At 40.8% G+C, this 23,489-nt stretch overlaps 2 protein-coding genes across 6 annotated transcripts in view; both read left to right on the top strand.

The window, feature by feature from the left end:
• Positions 1-23,489, top strand: part of ELF1 (E74 like ETS transcription factor 1) — a 121,484-nt gene that overhangs the window by 71,959 nt on the left and 26,036 nt on the right. For all 5 annotated transcript variants that reach the window (XM_070380224.1, XM_070380226.1, XM_070380227.1 and 2 more), the window contains exon 3: positions 20,984-21,164. In XM_070380224.1, the coding sequence (XP_070236325.1) occupies positions 20,984-21,164 (181 nt within the window). The remainder of the gene's footprint in view (positions 1-20,983; positions 21,165-23,489) is intronic.
• LOC102281234 (molybdopterin synthase sulfur carrier subunit) lies at positions 6,324-6,946 on the top strand. Its single transcript, XM_070380830.1, has one exon. The coding sequence runs from the start codon at positions 6,542-6,544 to the stop codon at positions 6,806-6,808; it is 267 nt and encodes an 88-aa protein (XP_070236931.1). The 5' UTR covers positions 6,324-6,541; the 3' UTR covers positions 6,809-6,946.

The following is a 23,489-nucleotide window of genomic DNA, read 5'->3' as shown; positions in this document are numbered from 1 at the left end:
TTAAGCCAGGAAGTTAGTTTACCTTCGAGTAGAAGAAATGTGTTGACAGTGTTCCGTGTGTAGCTTGTTCAGCACCAGTGTTTGGAGGCAGGAAGTTGAAATCATGTTACTAACCTGTACATGGATAGATAGATCCTCTGTTATTTACTTAGAGTTCCAGGTATACCAACTGCTCTGTCTGTTCCTGTCATCCTCATTCTTAATCTTGGCAGTTCACATTTATCAGATACATTAAAAGTTTGACCATCTGTAAAACTAACATACAGAGATTGCTTGTTTCTTTTTAAAAAGTTTTTCTTTTTTGGCGGCACTGAGCCTTCATTGCTTTGCATGAGCTTTCTCAAGTTGCAGCAAGTGGGGCTCCTCTTGTTGCAGTGTGTGGGCTTCTCATTATGGTCATTTCTCTTGTTGCAGAGCTCAGGCTCTGGATGCATGGGCTTCAGGAGTTGCAGTTCCTGGGCTCTAGAGCACAGGCTCAGTAGTTGAGGCACACGGGCTTAGTTGCTCCACAGCATTTGGAGTCTTCCCCGACCAAGGATTGAACCTGCCTGCACTGGCAGGCGGACTCTCATCCACTGTGCCACCAGCGATGTTGATTGCTTGTTCTGTACATTTTGCAAAGCCTTTATCAAAGGGGTTATGCAATAGAGCCCCCAGTGACAAGCCTTATTATCTTTTGGAAAAGTCTGACTTTGAATAAGGCAGATTATGTGAAGGGCCAGCCCTACCCGTGGCCTGGAGTTTGGCCTGTCTTACCTCCCTACCAACTATTGGCAGCAAGAAAGCTGATAGTTGGTAAGAAAGAAGAGTTAGTGAGGGGAGTAGGAACTTATTACTCTCTTTTGCAGAGGTTTCCTCTAAATGTCCTCCAACCATCACACTGAGGCCCTGTGACAATGTCTTAAAATGAATATGGATGAGATCATTGTATAGGGTAGGACATGGACCAGTTTGGCTCCAGAAGCATTCAGTTTTGAATTTTAGTAACTGATGTTCACTAGCATTTTGCTCTGCATACTCTCCTATGTGCTTTGCATAGATTATCCTATTTAATCCTTACAACAATCTTTGAAATACGTATTCTAATTCTTCCTTTACAGAAGGGTAAGTGAGGCTCAGAGGAGAGCAACTTGCCTATAAATACTAAAGCCGGGAGTTGCAAGGCAGCTTGTGCCTTACACAACTGTATTTGGATAACGTCAGCCCGTGATACACATAAATGGGAAAAAAAAAAAAAAGGCAGTTTTAAATGTGGAAAAATTATATTTTGCATTTTTTATATTAGCAAAAGGAAAATGTTATTCATTCTATTTGATAACAGGGATTTCTTCAGTTTTGCCTTTTTTTTTTTTGGCTGCACCACCTGCCTAATTCAGTTCAGTTCAGTCGCTCAGTCATGTCGGACTCTTTGCGACCCCATGAATTGCAGTATGCCAGGCCTCCCTGTCCATCACCAACTCCCAGAGTTCACTCAAACTCACGTCCATTGAGTCGGTGATGCCATCCAGCCATCTCATCCTCTGTCGTCCCCTTCTCCTCCTGCCCCCAATCCCTCCCAGCATCAGGGTGTTTTCCAATGAGTCAACTCTTTGCATCAGGTGGCCAAAGTACTGGAGTTTCAGCTTCAGCATCATTCCCTCCAAAGAAATCCCAGGGCTGGTCTCCTTCAGAATGGACTGGTTGGATCTTCTTGCAGTCCAAGGGACTCTCAAGAGTCTTCTCCAACACCACAGTTCAAAAGCATCAATTCTTCATTGCTCAGCTTTCTTCACAGTCCAACTCTCACATCCATACATGACCACTGGAAAAACCATAGCCTTGACTAGGTGGACCTTTGTTGGCAAAGTAATGTCTCTGCTTTTGAATATGCTATCTAGGTTGGTCATAACTTTTCTTCCAAGGAGTAAGCGTCTTTTAATTTCATGGCTGCAGTCACCATCTGCAGTGATTTTGGAGCCCAAAAAATAAAGTCTGACAGAGGGATCTTAGTTTCCTGACCAGGAATTGAACCCAGGCCCTTGGTAGTGAAAGCGCAGAGTCCTAACCACCAGGGACTCCCTGGACCACCAGGCAATTCCCTAAAAAACAGTTTAATAGAGATATAACTTATATGCCATATAATTTACCTATTTAAAATGTGTAATTCAGTGGCTTTTACTATGTAAACAGAGCTGTGCATCCATCACCATAACCAACTTTGGTACATTTTTATTACCTCCAAAAGAAGCCTGTACTCATTCATGCGGTATTCTTCCCTCCATGTCCCCCCCTCCATTGGCAACCACTAATCTGCTTTTTGTCTCTGTGGATTTGACTCTTCTGCACATTTCTCTAAGTGGCATGCAGAGTGTGGTCTCCTATGACTGACTTCTTTCACTTAGTAGAGTGTAGAGTTCATCCCTGTTGTAGCATCAATCAGTCCCGCCTTCTTTTTGTTACTGAATAATGCTCCATTGTATTGTTAATACTATGTTGCAGTTATACACTTTATATACCTTTCAGAAGAATGCTGTTTTTTCAGTGAGGTTTGTGTTCTGTGTTCTGTTTGTGTGTGCATCAGATTTGTGTGTGTGTGTGTGTGTGTGACAGAGAGAGAGAGAAAGAATAGAATTAGCAATCTCTGATCTCCCAGAAAGTAAGTACTCTGTCACCCAGAGCTGCCTTGCTGACTAAATAGTACCTCTTTGATGTAACTCAGTTTATCTATATAATCTTGAAATTTTTTGCCCCCTTTCTATTTCACTTAACACATAATGCATATAGAATAAGACATATAAGCAGATGGTATTACTGTGTTACTGGCCTTTCCCTTTTTTAAAGCCATTGTCATCTTCAAGACTATTTGGAGATTATTGATGAAGATAATGTCCTTGATTTAGTGAAGTAAAAAGAAAACTGATTGTTAAAGGTTTGTTAAAATGTGAATTTAGCAAAGCGATGCCCCTAATAATGTTCATAAATCTAATATGCCTGATATTAAATAAGTAGAATACAGGCAGAATTTTTTTGAACACAGTAACCAGAATTCTTAATATTATGCCATTATTTTCTTGGAAAGAAGAATTGTGATGACCAGCGATCTATCTATATAATCTGTTCCCACCTCTTGTCAATGAAGAGTCTTTGTGATGTGACATCAAGAGTATCAACTTGGAAACGGGGCTCCGCCACTTACTATGTGACTTGAGACGAGATTTTAAATTGCACTGAACTCTGATTTCCTCTTCCAAAAGTGAAAGCTATGTCCCAAGATTATGAGCTTTAAATGTTTACGTAAAACATTTAGTCAGAGCCTGGCACAAAGGACACAGTCAGTGAATGTGGTGGTTGCCGTGTTAATGGCCTGAGGTAAATAACAGAGAAGCCTTGAAGTTTGTCGTGTTGCACTCTGAGCTCTCTGTCACTCAGTTGTCTTGGATGAGGGAGGAAGCGAAGGCAGTTTCTATGACTTGAATACCAGACAAATTCATGCACTCTGTTTTTATAAAAAATGTTTTCTGATTTTTTCTTTGATACTTGAATATGACTGATGTGTTTCTAGGATAAGCCAATAAATTTGTCATTCAGGATTTTAAAAATCTGGGAGATTAATTCTGTAGGGGAGCACTGTCCTTTGACATTGTAACATGTTAAGTTTCTTTTGACATAGTGTGATCTGGAATTGTTCAGTGACTAATTTCTGTCATTGTCTGTGATCAGCTAGTGTCACATTTCATTCTTAGTTTCGTTGTAGCCAAACTACTATGTTTGCAAATGCTGTGCTTCATTTTATTTTATGAATTATGTGTATGTAAGAGTCTTGTCAAGCTTCATCTTTTAGAAGTAGAAATTACCTCTTTAAATATGATTATACTTAAATTCTTTGAGTTATATGGAATCTGCATATTTTGAACATTTATCAGTCCAGTAGTGACTGTTGTGATGTTGCCTAGTTAGTTTGCAAGTAAATATTTAAACCTGGTTAAAACTTACTGCTGCTGCTCAGTCGCTTCAGTCATGTCCGACTCTGCGCGACCCCATAGACGGCAGTCCACCAGGCTCCCAGTCCTTGGGATTCTCCAGGCAAGAACACTGGAGTGGGTTGCCATTTCCTTCTCCAATGCATGAAAGTGAAAAGTGAAAGTGAAGTCGCTCAGTCGTGTCTGACTCTTCTTGACTCCATGGACTGCAGCCCACCAGGCTCCTCCGTCCATGGGATTTTCCAGGCAAAAGTACTGGAGTGGGGTGTCACTGCCTTCTACACCTCCCAAAATTTACCTTTTTTTGGTTAAACCCAATTTTGTAAAATTGACTCTGTTCATACACACACACACACAGATGATACACACACATACACAGATAACATACCCCCCGCCGGTATATTAAACTTTTTAAGAGGGCACTCTAGTTAAAAAAAAAACAAAACAAAACCTAAGGTTGTTTTCAATTATTATTTTACTTTTTTCAAGATTCATGGCCAAATTGTAATTTATCCTGGCTGAAGAGAAAACTCTGGGCAAAGACTAAATAAGGCCAATTGTCATGAAAGACCTAAAAAAATGAGATTAGACCTAGCTAAGTCAGCTTCACAGGGGTTTACAGTGAAATTTAAAACATTATCTTGGGGAAGTCTGGAGAAAAGAACATTTTACTTAGACCTTTCTAGTTTTCATGGTGCTGTGCAAGAGAAAAGGCTTCTTTAGAAACACTCATGTCTACTAGAGCCAACAGAAATAACTAATTTTTTCAGCTGGAGCTCTAACGCAGTGTACATTAGGAAATATGTGTGTGTGTGTGTGTGTGTGTGTGTGTGTATTTACAACCCATACTTTAGCTGTGATGAAACTTTCATTATGACTGTGGTTTATCTGTAGGATCCTGTACTTGTAGTCTACCAGTGATTAAGCTTGTGGACTCTGGAGTCAGATTGCCTGGGTTCAGATTTCAGCTCTGCCTCTGGCTGACAAGTGTCAGCAGGACAGCAGCACAGTGTTGTGGGGGTAACTGGCATGAGCCATATGAAGTACTTAACATAGTAACTGTTTTCATCATCATCATCACCACCCTTACCGCCTCCATATTAAGAATATCATTTTATTTTTTATTCTAGTTTATCATTTAGTGACGAGCTCTCAAAGATAGAAACTGGAGGATACTTTTTACACAGCATCATAATGAGTTTCTTTTTAATCAGACTAAGGAAGGACTTTGACTATGGTAATTATTACCAGGAATTTGAATCATTTTTCCCTTGTACAAAGCCACTGGCTATAATGTAATATTTATCTACATCATGATATAGAAGGTACATAATTATAAAGAAACTAGGACATTGGAGAAGTGAGGGGACTGATTGAAGCATGTACTGGGACTTCCCGGGTAGTCCAGTAGTTCAGACTTGACCTTCCAATGCAGCGGGTACAGGTTCGATCCCTGGTTGGGGAGTCGTGTGCGTGCTAAGTTGCTTTAGTCATGTCTTACTCTACTGACTGTAGCTCGCCAGGCTCCTCTGCTCATAGGATTCTCCAGGCAAGAATACTGGAGTGGGTTGCCCTGCCCTCCTCCAGAGGATCTTCCCAACCCAGGGATCGCACCCACGTCTCTTGCATCTCCTGCATTGGCAGGTGGGTTCCTTACCACTAGTGCCACCTGGGAAGCACTAGATCCCACATACCTTGTGGCCAAAACATAAAACAGAAGCAATATTGTAACAGGTTCAATAAAAGACTTTAAAAATGGCCCACATTAAAAAAAAAAAATCTTTAAAAGAAGCATGTATTAAAATTTTGGGCCCTGATGTTGCTTTGGATATTAATCTCTGTGCCAGGAAAACATTACCTGTTGTATTGTAAAGTGTAAAAATAACACTGCCTAACTTTTGGTAGGGGTCTATATAGCTTACAAAGTCTTCTCCACATACACTTCGATTCTCACAAATCACCCTGTGATATAGTGCTTTTTGCATTTTCTCTAGTAGACTATCATCTTGAATTTATTATTGGATAACCAGAAGAACTATATTCGGAGAAGGCAATGGCACCCCACTCCAGTACTCTTGCCTGGAGAGTGTCCCATGGATGGAGGAGCCTGGTGGGCTGCAGTCCATGGGGCCGCTAAGAGTCGGACACGACTGAATGACTTCACTTTCACTTTTCACTTTCATGCATTGGAGGAGGAAATGGCAACCCACTCCAGTGTTCTTGCCTGGAGAATCCCAGGGATGGCAGAGCCTGGTGGGCTGCCGTCTATGGGGTCGCACAGAGTTGGACACGACTGGAGCGACAGCATCAGCAGCAGCAGCAGAACCATATAGATTTCCAGAGCAGGGTTACAGAGGTACCCAGAGTTGTGTTCAAAATAACCTGGCTTATTTACTAAGGTTATCTGGATTCCTATTCTGATTTAATAGCATCCTTTTAGAATGTGGATAGTTTGCCTTATTATCCACTTATTTATTTCCTTATTAATTTTTTGACAGAACTTGATTTGTTGGTTTATATTTCTATTAAGAGATGATACAGGCTTCCACAGCTGGGATACCGGGGGAGACTTCCCTGGCGGGATGGTCCCCCGGGGCCAGGTGGAAGTGTTGTATTTTGCAAAAAGTGCTGAAATAGCAGGAATTCACTCAGAGACCATTTCTGTGCCACAAGAAATAAAAGCATTGCAGCTGTGGAATGAGATAGAAACACGCCATCCAGGATTGGCTGATGTCACAAATCAGGTGATATTTGCTGTGCGTCAAGAATATATCGAGCTTGGAGATCAGCTCCTCCTGCTTCAATCAGGAGACGAAATTGCCATTATCCCTCCCATTAGTGGAGGGTAGTGCTTTTGAGCCACCTGGAAAAGATATGAATGAAGTTGAAGAGAAATCTAAAGATATAATAAAATTCATACCTGAGAAGCTTTCAGTAGATGAAGTCTCACAGCTGGTGATTTCTCCACTCTGTGGCGCAATATCCCTATTTGTTGGGACTACAAGAAATAATTTTGAAGGGAAAAAAGTCATTAGCTTAGAGTATGAAGCGTATCTACCAATGGCAGAAAATGAGATAAGAAAAATTTGTCGTGACATTAGACAGAAATGGCCAGTCAAACACACAGAAGTGTTTCATCGACTTGGCTTGGTTCCAGTGACAGAAGCAAACGTTACCATTGCTGTGCCCTCAGCCCACAGGGGAGAAGGCAGTGGCACCCCACTCCAGTACTCTTGCCTGGAAAATCCCATGGACGGAGGAGCCTGGTAGGCTGCAGTCCATGGGGTCGCTAAGAGTCAGACACGACTGAGCGACTTCACTTTGACTTTTCACTTTCATGCATTGGAGGAGGAAATGGCAACCCACTCCAGTGTTCCTGCCTGGAGAATCCCAAGGACGGGGGAGCCTGGTGGGCTGCCGTCCATGGGGTCACACAGAGTCGGACATGACTGAAGCGACTTAGCAGCAGCAGCAGCAGCCCACAGGGCTGCATCCCTTGAAGCTGTGAGCTATGCCATTGATGCTTTAAAAGCCAGGGTGCCCATATGGAAAAAGGAAATGTATGAGGAATCATCATCATCTTGGAAAAGAAACAAAGAATGCTTTTGGGCAACCAGTGATTAAACCACTTAGGTTTTTAGAGCCCTAAAATTTAAACTTGGTAAATTCTTATCTTTCATCATATTTCCATTCTTTTTCTCTAGAAGATAGTTTAATGAGGCTTATCTCTTATGTTGTATCAGTGGAACAAAAGAGAGGAGAAAAGAAAGCAAAATAAATGAGTGTTTAGGACAAGGGCTTATATGGGAACTAGAGACAGAGGAAAGAACGGCTTTAGGGGAAACAATGGAAGAATAATTTAAATGTGAGGAGTGATGCCTGTGGTGGACAGTTATATGACTGAGTTCCAGTTGTAATTTGACTCACACTGAGGGGTCGCCCCTCATCAGTGACTATCTCAAACTGCCCCCTCTGTCCCCACTCCTGCCCCCAGCACCCTGTCCCTACCCTCTTGCCCCTATGCCCAGCGATATTGTTGTCAGGGATGCATTTTGGGAATGTTGGAAGAACTGAAAGTTATAAAAAGTCCTTATCAGATACTCTTGATATATTTTTAGAATTTATATATTTTAAAAATAAGCTAAATACGATTTTAAAGGTTTAAAAAAAAAGATGATACAGAACTGTGTAGGAATTTTATACACAGCTTGAGCTAGTGCATTGAAATATTTTTAACTTTTTACAATGTGCAATAGTGATCAATATTTGGTAATTTGTTTAAAATGAAAATGTACTAGTAACAACAACCTGAAGAAATTGCCAGGGAACAATCTCCATATGCATAAAACTGGTAGCCCCGAAGAGTTTTTGGTGCATGAGTTATCTTAAACTTTAGTGAATCATTTAAACAGTTTCAAGTCAAAGAGAGAAGTTCCCTAATTCGTTTTTAACCTGGCAAAACATATGCATGCACACATGACCAGTATGCTAATTTCAAGATGGGTGTTTGTCTAACCATATGAAAGTGTTCGTCGCTCAGTCATGTCCAACTCGTTGCGACCCCATGGACTGTAGCCCGCCAGGCTCCTCTGCCCATGGGATTTTCCAGGCAAGAGTACTGGAGTGGTAAGCCATTTCCTCCTCCAGGGGATCTTGTCGACTCAGGGATGGAACCCGGGTCTCCCACATTGCAGGCAGATTCTTTACTGTCTGAGCTGCCAGGGAAGCCCATCTAACTATATAAAGTGCTGTTTATTGTCTCTTAGCTTTACAGGTTCTGTATGCAGTGTGCATTTTCTCTTTTGATCCTCACAACACACTGTGTACAGTACGGCAACTGATTTTCCTTTTCTGACTAAAGAGCGTCTTTGTAGAGAGGCATCTCTGGAGGAATGAAGGGTATGTTTGCCCAGAAACACAGCTGTAAAGTGACAGCACCTGCACTGGAGTTGAGTCTTTGACTTGAGAAAGTCCAGAGGCGTAACCTATATCAGAGATAAAAAGGAACCTTGAAGGAAAAAAAGAATCTGGAAGAATATTAAGTAGGTAGCCTTTTATAGGATTACACTTGTGATAAGTAGGATTTTTGCTTTTCCCCCAGTACATTTAAGTATTAAAAAATTTAAAAACTAGATTTATGCACTACACTTTCAGTCAGGAAAACTTTATGGATTAGACCAGTGTGTGGTGCACTGCAGCTCCCTAAGACTTGCTGCCTGGTTGCTAAAACAGCTTTTCCTTTTCTTTTAAAATGAGACTAGAAGGGTTCAGTTCCTATAAAGAGAGCTTGAGTCAGTCAACAGAAGTGTTTCAATTGCAGATAATGAAGCTGTTTTAATGACAGACTTTGAAAGTGTGCTGAGAATCTGGCTGTGAAGAATCCTTTTCCAAGGACTTATTGCTGAGTCCCAGAGACCAGTTGCACAATCCTGGCTTGTTTTATGTGCATCAGTTCCTGAAAACATTTAAAATGCACTTTGGAAATTGGTAACAGTGGAAGTTATTGGGGATGGGAAACTATATAGAAAGGGCAATGGTGATGTTTTATACTCTTGAAATACAGATATGTTCATATATTAATCTATCCCCTAAAATAGTATTTTTTTATTTTATTCTTGGCTGTGCTGGGCTGGATGCAGGCTTTCTCTAGTTGCAGTGCGAGGGCTTCTCATTGCAGTGGCTTCTCTTGTTACCAAGCACAGGCTGTAAGGCACGCGGGCTGGAGTAGTTGCTTTCACGGGCTCCAGAGCACAGGCTCACTAGTTGTGGCCCATGGGCTCAGTTGCTCCATGGCATGTGGGATCTTCCCAGACCAGGGATCAAACCCACGTTTGGCAGGAGATCAAACCCTGTATTGGCAGGAGAATTCTTATCCACTGCATCACCAGAGAAGTCCTCCAGAATAATTAAAAAAAATATACCATGGGAGCTTGTATAAAGGATTATGATTTTGACTCATTTTGTTCCCCAGTCACCCTAATTTTGTGCATGTGTATTCACCAAGATGTGCTGTGGCTAAAGGTTTTCTTGCATTTTGTTGCATTCCGTAGGAGGGGATGAAGAAAGGTTACTCCAGTGTTTGGCCTGGTCTCAAGTCTCCTCCCCCTAGCTGCACTCCTTTCACCTCTCTGGGAGGACCGTGCTCAGAGCTGAGGGAACTAGAGAATACTGAGTTGAAGACATTTTCAAGTTTTGTTTCTCCTAGCATATGAACCTCTGCTCTTTAAACTTTTTATTGGAGTATAGCATAAACACAAGGATACACGGACCGTAAGTGTGCAGTTTGATAAATTTGCGTAACATGAACACACATATGTATCCAGCTTTTGCTTTTAGTTGAAGCTAAATGTTATTTGCTGGTACTGATAGCCACATTCAGTTCAGTTCAGTTCAGTCGCTCAGTCGTGTCCGACTCTTTGTGACCCCATGAATCACAGCACGCCAGGCCTCCTTGTCTATCACCAACTCCCGGAGTTCACTCAGACTCACGGCCATCGAGTCGGTGATGCCATCCAGCCGTCTCATCCTCTGTCGTCCTCTTCTCCTCCTGTCCCCAATCCCTCCCAGCATCAGACTCTTTTCCAATGAGTCAACTCTTCGCATGAAGTGGCCAAAGTACTGGAGTTTCAGCTTTAGCATCATTCCTTCCAAAGAAATCCCAGGGCTGATCTCCTTCAGAATGGACTGGTTGGATCTCCTTGCAGTCCAAGGGACTCTCAAGAGTCTTCTCCAACACCACAGTTCAAAAGCATCAATTCTTAGGCTCTCAGCTTTTTTCACAGTCCAACTCTCACATCCATACATGACCACTGGAAAAACCATAGATTATAGTATTTCATGCACTAGTTTTCTGAGAGGACTTATTCTTACCACAAGCAAAACAAAAAGGACTGCCTTGGCTATCCAGTGGTTAAGATTCCATGCTTCCAATGCAGAGGGCTTGGGTTTGATCCCTGGTCAGGGAACTAAGATCCCACATGTGGAGTGTCATGGCCACATTACAAAACAAAACGAAAACCATGCTTGTCAGTGTAAGATTTCAGTAAGTCAATCCCCCACTCACACACACAACAAACAGCTATATTGAGATGCAGTTTACATGTAACAGTGTTAAAGTGTGTACAGTGTGATTTGATTTGTATGTGTGTGCATATATATATGTTTGTGGTAAGTCAAGTTTTAAGAGTGCTTGCTTTTATCTAAATCAAACATTGAAGGATTTTTAATCATCAAGAAGATATATTGAATGCTTAATATATGCCATGCAGTATAAGTGATATATTTACATGTTATTGAATTTTTACAGCTTGAAGATATTCTTATTCTTATTTTAGTTGGACACAAAAACTAAACCCTAGAGAGACTGAATAATTTGCCTGAGTTCAAGCACCCAGGCCACGCTGTACAGTCTGGCCTTAAATAGGGTCATTCTGACTCTAGAGCCTGAGCGCTTAAAGTTACATCCTGTTTTCACTGTGTGTATTTCTGGTGCGTTTTCTGCATGGTAAATATTGTCAGATCCTGTTCTGATAGAGTAAGGTCTCGAGTTTTTGTTTTTTAAATCAAAGGTGAAGGAAGTCATTTGGAAGTGGTGTCTTCATAGGATGAGGCTTCGACAGCATTCTGATCGGAAAAGAGGGCACAGGAATTTCTCTGAAAGAGAGGTTTCTGGAGCAAGTGCACTGTGCTTAGTCTGTGTGTTCTTTGAAGTGGCCTCGGAGTGCAGGGGGACACTGAAGGCTGTGGGAGTAGTGGGCCCCCAGCCTGTTCCCGGTATTGCCTCAACTGGAGGCCCAAGAAATGGTACAAGCAACTTGGAAGTGTGCTCATTTTGCATCTTACCTTTGAGAAGGATTGTCTTCATTGGGGAATCTCTTTTCTTTTGACACCGCACACAGGATCGAGCCTGTGGCCCCTGCCGTGGAAGTGCAGAGTCTAAACCTCTAGACTTCCAGGGAAGTCCCTGCATTGGGGAGATTTTTAAAGACTGTTTTTAATCAGCTTTTCATTTAGGAAAGCATTTGATAGATATTTCATTTTAAGCCGTTTCATAAGGGATCTTGGCAGGATGTTTCACAACAGCCTCTGACAAGACTGAGCTCTGCTGTTGTAGAAGCTTGGCAAACAAGTTCTTTGAAAATTCTTTTGCTTTTTTATATCCCAAAACTTGTTGAATAAACTTAATAATTGAGTTGGAATAGTGATCCATAGTTCCTTAAATATCTGCCTAGGGCTTGGATTGTGGTATACCGAGGAAATAAGCAAGCTCTCTCAGAATAGTACCATACTGCTTAGAGACTGGTATCTTCTCTTTTTTTTAACTTGATGGTATTGCCACATATATCATCACCCACAACAAATAGTCACTGTATAGTGGACACTGTTGAAATTTGGGGAATTGTCTCTCTCCTAACACTTGGTTTGATTTTTATTGTTGCTGCTAAAAAAACTATTAATTTTGTTTTCATCACATGTCATAAATTTACCTGAAATTAATAGAAACGGAAACTGGTATTTGCATTTTTCTGTCTGGAGCTGTTAACACTTTCACTAAAGTTGCAAAACAGTCAAAAGCCAGTCTATTGTTTGTTGTTGTATTAGTCATTTTATTTCTACTACAATTTATTACTGTAGTTTGTTTATGGAAATAGTTGAAATCGCTCAGTCTGTTGGACTCTTTTGTGACCCTGTGCATCATACAGTCCATGGAATTCTCCAGGCCAGAATACTGGAGTGGGTAACCTTTCCCTTCTCTAGGGGATCTTCCCAACCCAGGGATTGAATCCAGGTCTCCCACATGATAGGCAAATTCTTTACCAACTCTAAGAAGCCTTCCCTCTCTCTTCCCACCCATCATTTGTGATTTGTTTTGATTCTCTTTCAAAAGCAAATAGGAAAGTAATCAGCAAGTGCCAAATAGCAAAAGATCTCATAACATAATAATATAACTGTTTGTCTCTTTGGATTACTAGGAAATCAGACATTGGCACAAATAATAAGAGTTGACTCAATTTAGGCAGTGCAGTTTATTTTTAAATTTTTAAAAAATTTATGTGAGCACACTGGGTCTCAGTTGCAGCGTGTGGACTCTTTAGTTGTTGCACCTGGGCTTGGGCCCAGTTGCCCTGTGGTGTGTGGAATCTTAGTTCCCTGACCAGGGATCGAACCCCTGTCCGCTGCATTGCAAGGCAGAGTCTTAACCACCAGGGGAAGTCCCAAGAATGCAGTTTAGAATCTTGTAATTCTCAGGAGCAGTGGTTCTGACCTCTGCATTCTCACTGGAATCATCTGAGAAGCTTTGATAACATGTGCTGGTCATATGCTTAGATATTCTGATATATTTGATCCCATATAGGGTAAGGTACTGATATTTTTAGATGTTTCTCAGTGTATAGTCAGGGTTGATAACCACAGATAGAGTTTACTTAGATTCCCTGATTCAAGTGAAAGGTACCGAAGAGGAGATGCTTATTTAATATAATTATTTAAAAGAGGAGAGGTTTTAAAGTTGATTTAGAGGATTTGGAGAAAAAGATTTTTTAAGTAGCCAGCCAAATAAAACGTAGTATTTTTGTGTGTTCATCAGTAAAGTGTTGACTCCCTTATTTCTTAAAGGAAGTTTACATCTTATTGCTAACTATTAGAAATGTGGCCATTTTATGATTAGCTCTGGCCTTCCTGAAATTCTTGTTTTAAATAAATCTTAGGAAGGAGTCTGGTTGAAGTGATATGGCAAAACTAGGTAGATAAACTTTGATGGTCTTCAGTAAAGAAACTTGGATACTATCTAATCTTAATTTAGGAATAGTAACAAGTGTGTATATATATATGAATATATTCTTATATAAGAATGCATTTATATATATAAGAATATGTTATATAGATCATATAATGTTATATAATATATAATATATTCTTATATAGTATATATATAATATATATTCTGTCTATATATTCTTATACATATTATATGTGTTCTTATATATTATTTTATATATATTCTTATATATTATTTTTTTATGATATATGTAGAATATGTTTGAATGTTACTATTGTTACTATTGATTGTTACTATTGTTAACATTCCTGAATTACTTGTTACTGTTATAACAAGTTACTATTGTTACTATTGTAACAATTCCTGTTACTATTCCTAAATTACTATTTTGTTGTTGTTCAGTGGCTCAGTCTTGTCTGACTCTTTTCCATCCCATGGACAGCAGCACACCAGGCTTCCCTGTCCTTGGCCATCTCCCAGAGTGTCTCCCGGAGCTCATTCAAACTCGTGTCCATTGAGTTGGTGATGCCATCCAACCGTCTCATCCTCTGTCGTCCCCTTCTCCTCCTGCCCTCAATCTTTCCCAGCATCAGAGTCTTATCAAATGAGTTAGTTCTTTGCATCAGGTGGCCAAAGTATTTGAGCTTCAGCTTCAGCATCAGTCCTTCCAACGAATATTCAGGATTGATTTCCTTTAGGATTGACTGGGTTGATCTTCTTGCAGTCCAAGGGTCTCTCAAGAGTCTTCTCCAACACCACAGTTCAAAAGCATCAGTTCTTCAGTGGTCAGTCTTCTTTATGTTCCAGCTCTCACAGTCATACATGAGTACTGGAAAAACCATAGGTTTGACTATATGAACCTTTGTTGGCAAAGTAATGTCTCTGCTTCTTAATATGCTATCTAGGTTTGTCATAGCTTTTCTTCCAAGAAGCAAGCATCTTTTAATGTCATGGCTATATATATATATATATGTATTTTTTTTAATTGCCATAAAGATGGTAAAGAATCCACCTGTAATGCAGGAGACCTGGGTTTGATCCCTCAGTTGAGAATATCCTCTGGAGAAGGAAATGGCAGCCGACTCCAGTATTCTAGCCCGGAGAATTCCATGGACAGAAGAGCTTGGCTGGGTACAGTCCATGGACATGACTGAGCAACTAGCATTCATTGTCATAAGCTACTGAGATTGTTTAGGGTCAAGGGACTTAGTTGTCAAATGAGAGACTTAAGGCTAAATTAACTTGAATCTTGTTATAGTCTGAATTGCTCTCCACGCCTCAAATTCAAATGTTGAAGCCCTGACCCCCAGAATGTGACCTTACTTGGAAACAGGATTGTTGTGGATACAACATGAGTTTATACTGGAATAGGGTGGGCCCCTGATCCAATATGATGAGTGCCTTTATAAGAAGAGAAAACTTGGACAGAGACACGTACAGGGAGAGCACTGTGTGAACACGAAGAGGGCCGTTTACAAGCCAAAGAGGGAGGCCTGGCTGGACCCTTCCCTCACAGCCCTCAGGAACTGACCTTGCCATCGCTGTGATATCAGCCATGCAGACTCTGGAACTGAGAGAGAGTACATTTCTGCTGTTTCAGCCATGTAGCCTATGGTACTTTGTTATAGCAGCTACAGCAAATTAATACAACAAGTCCCCATATTTTATTTATTTAAAAAAAATTGAAATCTAGGAAAATTCAGTATTTGAAAGTTTACCATCTTTGTTTTCACTCAAGAGATTAGGGTCCACTTCTTTATCAGGGATTTTATTACTTAAAACAATTTTTGTTTTTAATTTATTTTTGTTTGTGCCGGGCCTTCATTGTTCCTCTGGCTTTTCTCTCGTTGCGCGAGCAGGGCGTGCTCTCTAGGTGCAGTGTGCGGGCTTCTCTTGTAGTGGAGCTCAGCCTCCAGGGCACCTGGGCTGCAGCAGTTGCGGCGAGGGGCTTAGTTGCTCTGCAGCATGTGGGATCCTCTCAGACCAGGGATTGAACCTGTGTCTCCTGCATTGGCAGGCAGATTCTGTACCACTGAGTCCCCAGGAATGCTCTACAGGGAATTTTAGAACGTGTGGTTATGAAGTTTTAAAGTTCCTAATGACTCAGTCAGTAGTCAGTGAGTTTAGTCAATCAGTTTATAAGGCAGGAGTTTACCATGAGCCCAGATCAGCAGCAGGCTTTTCTGGAGTATGTATTTTCTTTCTCTTTATGGTTATAGAGGGGAAGTGTCTTTCCAGTCACCTGAGAAGGGTTTCCTGGATCTATTTTGTGTATACAGATTGAGGCTGGTTACCTGAGACACAGAGTTGGTCTATTTATTGTACATGAATTAACAGCACCCTGGAGAAATTAAGAGTTGAATAACTGTGAATACACATCTCAGTGGACTAGAGAAGAGTGGCCTGTGTTTTTCATGAGACGAGCCAGTATCTAGAAGGAGAAGACGGTATGGCCAAGTTGGGAGTGATCCTGGGAAGTCCCTGGGAGTGGCAGGAGCTGGCTGTGCCCTCAAGGTGGTTTATAGTAGATTTGGATTGGAGAAGTCCTGGAAAAGATAACACTGAAAGTCATGCCCCAAACACAGCTCCTCACCTATTCTGTGTTTCTAAACAGAGCTAAGTAAATACGTAAAAGGGAAAAAAAGTTGCAGAACAAAACAGCATCATGTTTCAGGCTGGCTGTAATAGTGAAAAGGTAAAGAACTTGGTCTCTGGAGTCAACTTTAGGTTAAGATTCTTCCACTTACAGTGAACTGTTTTCCTTCTCTTTGAGACTTCATTTTCTCGTGTATAAGGTAAATCATCTGATGTGCCTTTCTTATTGGGTTTTTGTGATGATGACATAAGGTGGTAATCCGTGTGAAGCAGTGAGCAAAATGCCTGGTGCTAATAAATATTAGCTAATATCAGTAGCAAAGCCAGAAGGTATGTGACCACTGTGCGTAGATGACTGCCTCCCCCTCCCCCTGCATTTAGCCCATTAAAAATGAGTAATCTCTTCTGATGTAAGTTTGTAAACAGACAGTTTTCATATCCGTGCCTTTAAAGTACATCTTAAAACCTGGAAGTGCCCTAGAAATGATTGTCTAAAGCAAATTAGAATATACTTGACTATGCATAGACTGCCTCTATTACAGAACAAAGATACTGGCTTCAGTGGTTGCTTCTGGAGAGGGGCGCTGCTGTGCTGTGCTTAGTCGCTCAGTCACATCCGACTCAATGCGACCCCATAGACTGCAGCCCGCCAGGCTCCTCTGTCGATGGGGATTCTCCAGGCAAGAATACTGGAGTGAGTTGCCATGCTCTCCTCCAGGAGATCTTCCCAACTCAGGGATTGAACCCAGGTCTCCCCACTTTGCAGGCAGATTCTTTACTATCTGAGCCACCAGGGAAGCAGTATTGGTTATAGGAGTACATGACTGGGTGTCTCCTAACACCTGTATACCTGGAGAACAGAGCCATCAGCTCCAATCCACTTCCAGGATAAGAGACTGGGATGAGGTAGAAAGTAGTAACAAGCAGCTTTAGTTATTTGAAACTTGGGAACTGTATGGATTCAGAAAAATTTTGGAGCGATCCCTCTTAATAGCCACAGTCTAAATACTCACTCTCCAAATTTCAAGAGCCAAATAAATGTGGGTAGGGAGGAATTCTTTGCTTCCATTTGAGGGCTTCTCTTGTGAATTGCATTGATCTGCCTCTGTCTCTGACTTAGTGCTGCTGCTGCTGCTGCTGCTAAGTCACTTCAGTTGTGTCTGACTCTGTGCGCCCCATAGACAGCAGCCCACTAGGCCCCTCTGTCCCTGGGATTCTCCAGGCAAGAACACTGGAGTGGGTTGCCATTTCCTTCTCCAATGCATGAAAGTGAAAAGTGAAAGTGAAGTCGCTCGGTCGTACCCACTCTTAGCGACCGCATGGACTGTAGCCTACCAGGCTTCTCCGTCCATGGGATTTTCCAGGCAAGAGTACTGGAGTGGGGTGCCATTGCCTTCTCCGGACTTAGTGCTAATCTTGGGTAAATTTTTTTTTAATATTTTAACTTTTTGGCCACATAGCATGGCGTGTGGGATTGAACCTGTGTCCCCTGCGTGAAAGCTTCAAGTCTTAACCCCTGGACCACTAGGGACACCCCCTTGGGTAAATTTCTTAGTCTAATTCTTCATTTGCCAATAGATAGAGATAATAAGCCATATCCTTACCTGATGTGTAGAGTTGTTGTGGCATAAAATGAATTCATGAAAATTAACTCACTCTGGGCTTAGCCTTGTTAGATGAGGAGCTTAACTTGAGCTCTTAGGAGAGAAGAAAAGAAGTGTTGTGACAAGCACGGGCCCTGCTGGGTTGGGTTGCTTGTTCGACAGTTCATTCTCCAAAGAGAAGTGCAAGGCAGTGACTGTCCTGGGGCCCTTTATGTGATGCTCCCTCTAGTGCCTCCCTGTGTGTGTTTTTCTTTGTAATGTTTGAGCCTCTTTCTATTTCAAAACTTAGGATTTGGACAGCTGGTTACTTCTCACTAACTTCCTCTTGAAATAGGAAGAAACATTTGAAAATAAAACCATCCAAATATGCTTTAGTATTAATATTATTTATAAATTTCAGAACATAGCATTCTTGAAGGCATGGATGGTATTTAGTACCTATGATATCATATATTTAATTTGGGTGATTAAATTCTTATGTTCGCAGTAGTGTTTAACTTCTGTGCACTGCTACAAACATTAATTTTAAAAGATTGAGGATGCTTAAGTTATAATGAAGTCATAAATAATATTTTCTCCCTACATATTTTAAGAAAAAGGATATTTACATGAGCTGTCTTCCCATAAGATATTTACTAATTATAAAAGGAAATACAGTAATAATGGTAGAGAAGTCTGGTAGACCGCATCCAAACTAAATAAATGATCAAAGTTAATATCACTCATAGTGAGACTAATTGGTATTTTGGACCTCCTGATAAGATGTATTTGAAAGGACACAGTGTTGCTTTTTTGGTATTCTTGCTGAGTTACTAACACAAACCCAAATTGGGAGACATTTTATGAAACAAATGGCCTTTATTTTTCCCGTGTCAAGATCATGAAAGACAAACTGAGGAACTGCTCCAGATTAAAGGAGAAGAAAGGAATTGTTCTAAATTAGAGAAGTTGTCATGAAGAAACATGATATTTACCAAATGAAAATTATGATCTTGATCCCAATTTAAAAAAAATTTTTTAAGACATTAGTGAGACAATTGGAGAAATTTAAGTAAATTCTATAGATTAAATAATAGTGCTGTATCAAGGTTACTTTTTGATAATTAAAGCACAATTAAAGCACAATTTTGATAATTGTGCTATCTTTATATAAGATAATGATCATATATTTAGAAAATATACGCTTAAGTGTTTAAGGTTAAAGGGTCAATATGTTTTCCACTTTTAAATAAATCACAAAAACTATAGATATAGAAAGAATAATATAGAAAGAGGATGATAAATGTGATTAAGTATTAACGTTTGAGGAATATGAATGAAGGTTGTAAGAGAATGTGCTACTTTTACAACTTTTTAAAGTCTGAAGTTTTTTAATTTTTAAAGTAAAAGAGGTAGAAACTTAATGAGGTCTATCACTAATTGATTTTTTTAAATCAATAGACTTTAATATGTATTAGTGGCTTAGGAGATGATGATTTGCAGAGAAACATTAATATGAAGTGTAACGAATAATACTCTTACCATATGACAAGGAGAGCAATATGAGACAAGTTAAAAAGTGTCTGCCTTTTTACTTTAAGAAATAATTATTTTGTAGACAGCCCTTATTATATAGTATTATGATTCATGTATACTTAGATTGGAGATTTCCCTGATGACTCAGTGGTAAAGAATTCACCTGCCAATGCAGGAGACTCAGGAAGATCCCCTGGAGAAGGAAATGGCAACCCACTCCAGTATTCTTGCCTGGGAAATCCCTTGGACAGAGGAGCCTGGCAGGCTACAGTCCATAGAGTTGCAAGAGTCAGACACGACTTAGCGACTAACAACAATGGAATACTTAGAAAGCATATTTTATTTGGTTTTCATTTTAGCATTGAATTTTTTTTCATGACTAACTGATATTTGAGTAGGCTATTAAAAAGTCTCTCTGGGTCAGTTTCCTCATCTGTGAAACGAGATTCCCTGATCTTATGACTGAATAGAAAGTGAAAGTTAGTTTTCCCATTTCAGTCAAAAGCAATTGTTAAACACGGCCTGTGTGCCAAGTGACGATGTAATATTTATTAAGCTCACAGATCTTTTTCTGTCCAAGAAACTTTGGTTGAGGTTTTATTTAATTGTATACTTATTCGTATGCCACTTCTTATTCATGATACTAGTTTTTGTTTTTAGTTTAGTTCACTTTAAAAACATACTTTTATAGAAATTCCTGGTGAAAACTTGGCTATTAAGACCCAAAATTGGATAGTTAGGGAGTTAGAGATGGACATGTACACTTCGCTATATTTATTTATCTATTTTTAAAATGTATTTGACTGCACTGAGTCCTAGTTATTACACATGGGATCTTTCTTTTTCCTTTTTGCCACACTGCATCTTCGTTGCTGCGTGCGGGACTTTCTCTGGTTGTGGCAAGTGGGGGCTGCTCTCCGGTGCAGCGTGTGGGCTTCTCGCTGCAGTGGCTTCTCTTGTTGCAGAGCACTGCCTGTAGATCACGCGGGCTCCGTGGTTACCGTGCATGGGCTTAGTTGCTCCACAGCACGTGGAATCTGCCCGGAGCAGGGATCAAACCCACGTCACCTGGAATGGCAGGCGCAACTGAGCCACCGGGAAGTTCTCCACTGCGTTTAAAATGGATAGCCAGCAAGGGCCTACTGTAAAGCACGGGGAACTGCTCCGTGTCATGTGGCGTCCTGGATGGGAGGGGGTTTTGGGGGAGGACAGATGCACGTGTATGTATGGCTGAGTCCCTTCGCTGTTCACCTGAGGCTGTCACAACATTGTTAATCGACTGTACCCCAACCCAAAGTAAAAAGTTAAAAAAAAAAGACCCAAAATTATTTGGTCATAGTAGATGTATATTCTCTGTAGCCTAGGATTGTCAATGTATGTATTAGTACATACATTGTAGTACATACTACATTGTACATACATACAAGTAGCTGATGATGTGAAAACTAAATTGATGTCCAGTATAAATCAGTTTGGGTTGTATTTAACAAAAGCAAAACTTGGTTAATCTTTTTTTCCCCTTGCCTTCCCAGCTTGGTGATCCAGCTATTTTCCCTGCCGTCATTGTGGAGCATGTTCCTGGTGCTGATATTCTTAACAGCTATGCAGGTCTGGCCTGTGTGGAGGAGCCCAACGACATGATCACTGAGAGCTCCCTGGACGTCGCTGAGGAGGAGATCATCGACGAGGATGAGGACGACATCACCCTCACAGGTCTGTGCACCCCGAGCAGCGTCGTCGTCGTAGGCGTTGGCTTCTCTCTGTGACTTGGGGGCTGGAAGAACATTCCCGACTCGGTTTTGAGTAGCGTCATTAGTGGCAGAAGCTAGAGCCCTGCAGGGAGAAGGAAGTGCCGTTTCCCTTCTGGTCTGCCTGTGGCTCATAGCACCTGCTCACCTCCCCCTCTTCTTTCCTATATAGACGGAGATGAAGGCGACAAAAGAGGAGGTGTGTGAGAGGAGCCACACCAGCTCAGTTCACCAGGCCTTCACTGAGCACTGTGTGTGCCTCGCTCTACACTCCTGGTGACAATGAGAGGTTGCCTGTGGGGCAGAAGATAGGAATGCTCTTTTGTTATTGCTGCCGCAGAAGGCAGAATAGGAGGCCATGACCCAAATGAAGGATAAGGTGCTGGGGTTTCAGGAAGATTTCTTCAGTCAGAACTAGCAGGGTATTTCAAACCAAAGAGTTCACTGTGTGCGTGTTGAGGTGGTACTTTTTTCATCAGTTTTGGAAACTGGTGCATGCATTTTTATTTTTATACATTTAAACTTTCCTGTATCTTGGCCAGAGATGTTGGAGGTGTTTGAGAAAATAAACTATTTGGAAGTAAAAAGTTATTTGAATATTTATTATTAATTTAAAAACCAGAAATTAACATTTTTCACAGTATTATCAACTAAACCTGGCCTTTCTTTATATTCCACGCATTTCACACTAATGTCCTTTTTCTGTTCCAGGAGCCTATCTAGAATCTCACACTGCGATTAGTTGGTAGTCATTTTCTCCTAGGCACTCCCAATCTGTGACGGTTCCTGTGTCTTTCCTTGTCTCTTATAACCCTGACGCTTTTGAGGAGTACTGGTCAGACATGTAGAATGTCCCTCAGTTCTATTTCTGTGATGTTTTCTCATGATGGAATGTGATAATGCATTTTGGGGCAAGAATACCACCAAACTGGCATTGTCTACTTCTTATCGTATCATATTAACATAGTAGATCTTTGTAAAAGTACGTTATCTCACTTAATTTTCAGCAGAAAAAGAAATTGAAATTAAAGAAGTTCAGTGACTTGCCTAATGTCACACATCAAGTGACTGCACCCTCACTGATAACATTGACCAGCAACACTTAATTTTTGTATTGTCCTCTTATATTTTGCAAAGCATGTTCTCATATATTCACATCTTTGTCCAGAGCAGCTCAGTGAAAGTTTTTAATGAATCTAGACTTGTCTTTCCCTTATCAATAAGGGAATTAGATTACTTCAATTAGAGGTTTCTACTCATCGCTGACTGTGATCTTTGTGTTTTGTATAACAGAGTGACCACCTCTGTGCATATATAGATGTGTTGTGTAGCTAACGGGGTTTTTGCAGTGTGTTCTGATCTACTTTCTTGATGCATTAGGGTGAGGCCACACTCTCTGTGGATTGGGAACCAGAGTCTTCCCTGAAGGAGTGTTTATTTCTGGTTTTAGCGGCCAAGGAAGATACTGGTCCTCAGAGGAGAAACAGAGAGTAGGAAAGCAGATCCTGTGTCTTTAGGAGAACGAATCATTTCTTCCTTTCAGTGCTTCACTCCTGGGCTTGGACTTGAAGACAGCTGATGATGAGATGCAGACAAGCGCCTAGATCCAGAAAATAACCCATATTTTGACAGATTTTCTGTTTTCATGTTTCTTCTCTCTTACCTTTCTTATCTTCCAACCCAAGCCTCTGTTTAACTCTTCCATGCCTGTCTGAGTCAGGTCATGAGAAATGAAGGGATGTTATAGCCCCCCTTACTCCAGGGTGGGGGAGGGGAGAGTACCACGCTTTTGAGAGGCTGCAGGGTTGGTGGTGAGGGGATAGAACAGGTTATAAGCTGTAATTATGAGACCTAGGTAGCACTTCAGATAATGAAGAAAGTTGTTAACATTTTTAGGTATGATGATAGCATTGTGTTGGACTCTTTAGCTTTCAGATACATATGCTCAGATACTTAGAGGTAAAATATGCTGTCAGAGATTCCTTCAGAAAAATCCTGAAGGTCAGAGTGTGTCGGGAGGGGGTCCTTGGGCAGTAAGTGGAGGATGCATGAGATGAAAGAACATTGACTATGTATTGATAACAAGTGATGCTGAGAATGGGTATGTGAGAATTCATTTTACTGTGTCCCAGAATTTCGATTCTGTTTGAAATTTTTAATAATAAAAAGATCAAACTGCTTTTATGGATGTGAGACTTACTTTAGGTGGCCGCTGTCATCTATAATCCTGATTTCAAATTTTCCTGTTCATAAACACTGTTTTAACCTATGAAATATGCAATGTGAAAAT

Source organism: Bos mutus, chromosome 12, assembly GCF_027580195.1.
Source record: "Bos mutus isolate GX-2022 chromosome 12, NWIPB_WYAK_1.1, whole genome shotgun sequence".
Lineage (NCBI taxonomy): Eukaryota > Metazoa > Chordata > Mammalia > Artiodactyla > Bovidae > Bos > Bos mutus.
The sequence above is the reverse complement of the archived record's forward strand: the minus strand, read 5'-3'. Positions and strand labels throughout refer to the sequence as shown.

Bases quoted from the DNA above. Each gene is read 5' to 3' on its own strand.
- LOC102281234 (XM_070380830.1), top strand. From the start codon at position 6,542: ATGGTCCCCCGGGGCCAGGTGGAAGTGTTGTATTTTGCAAAAAGTGCT.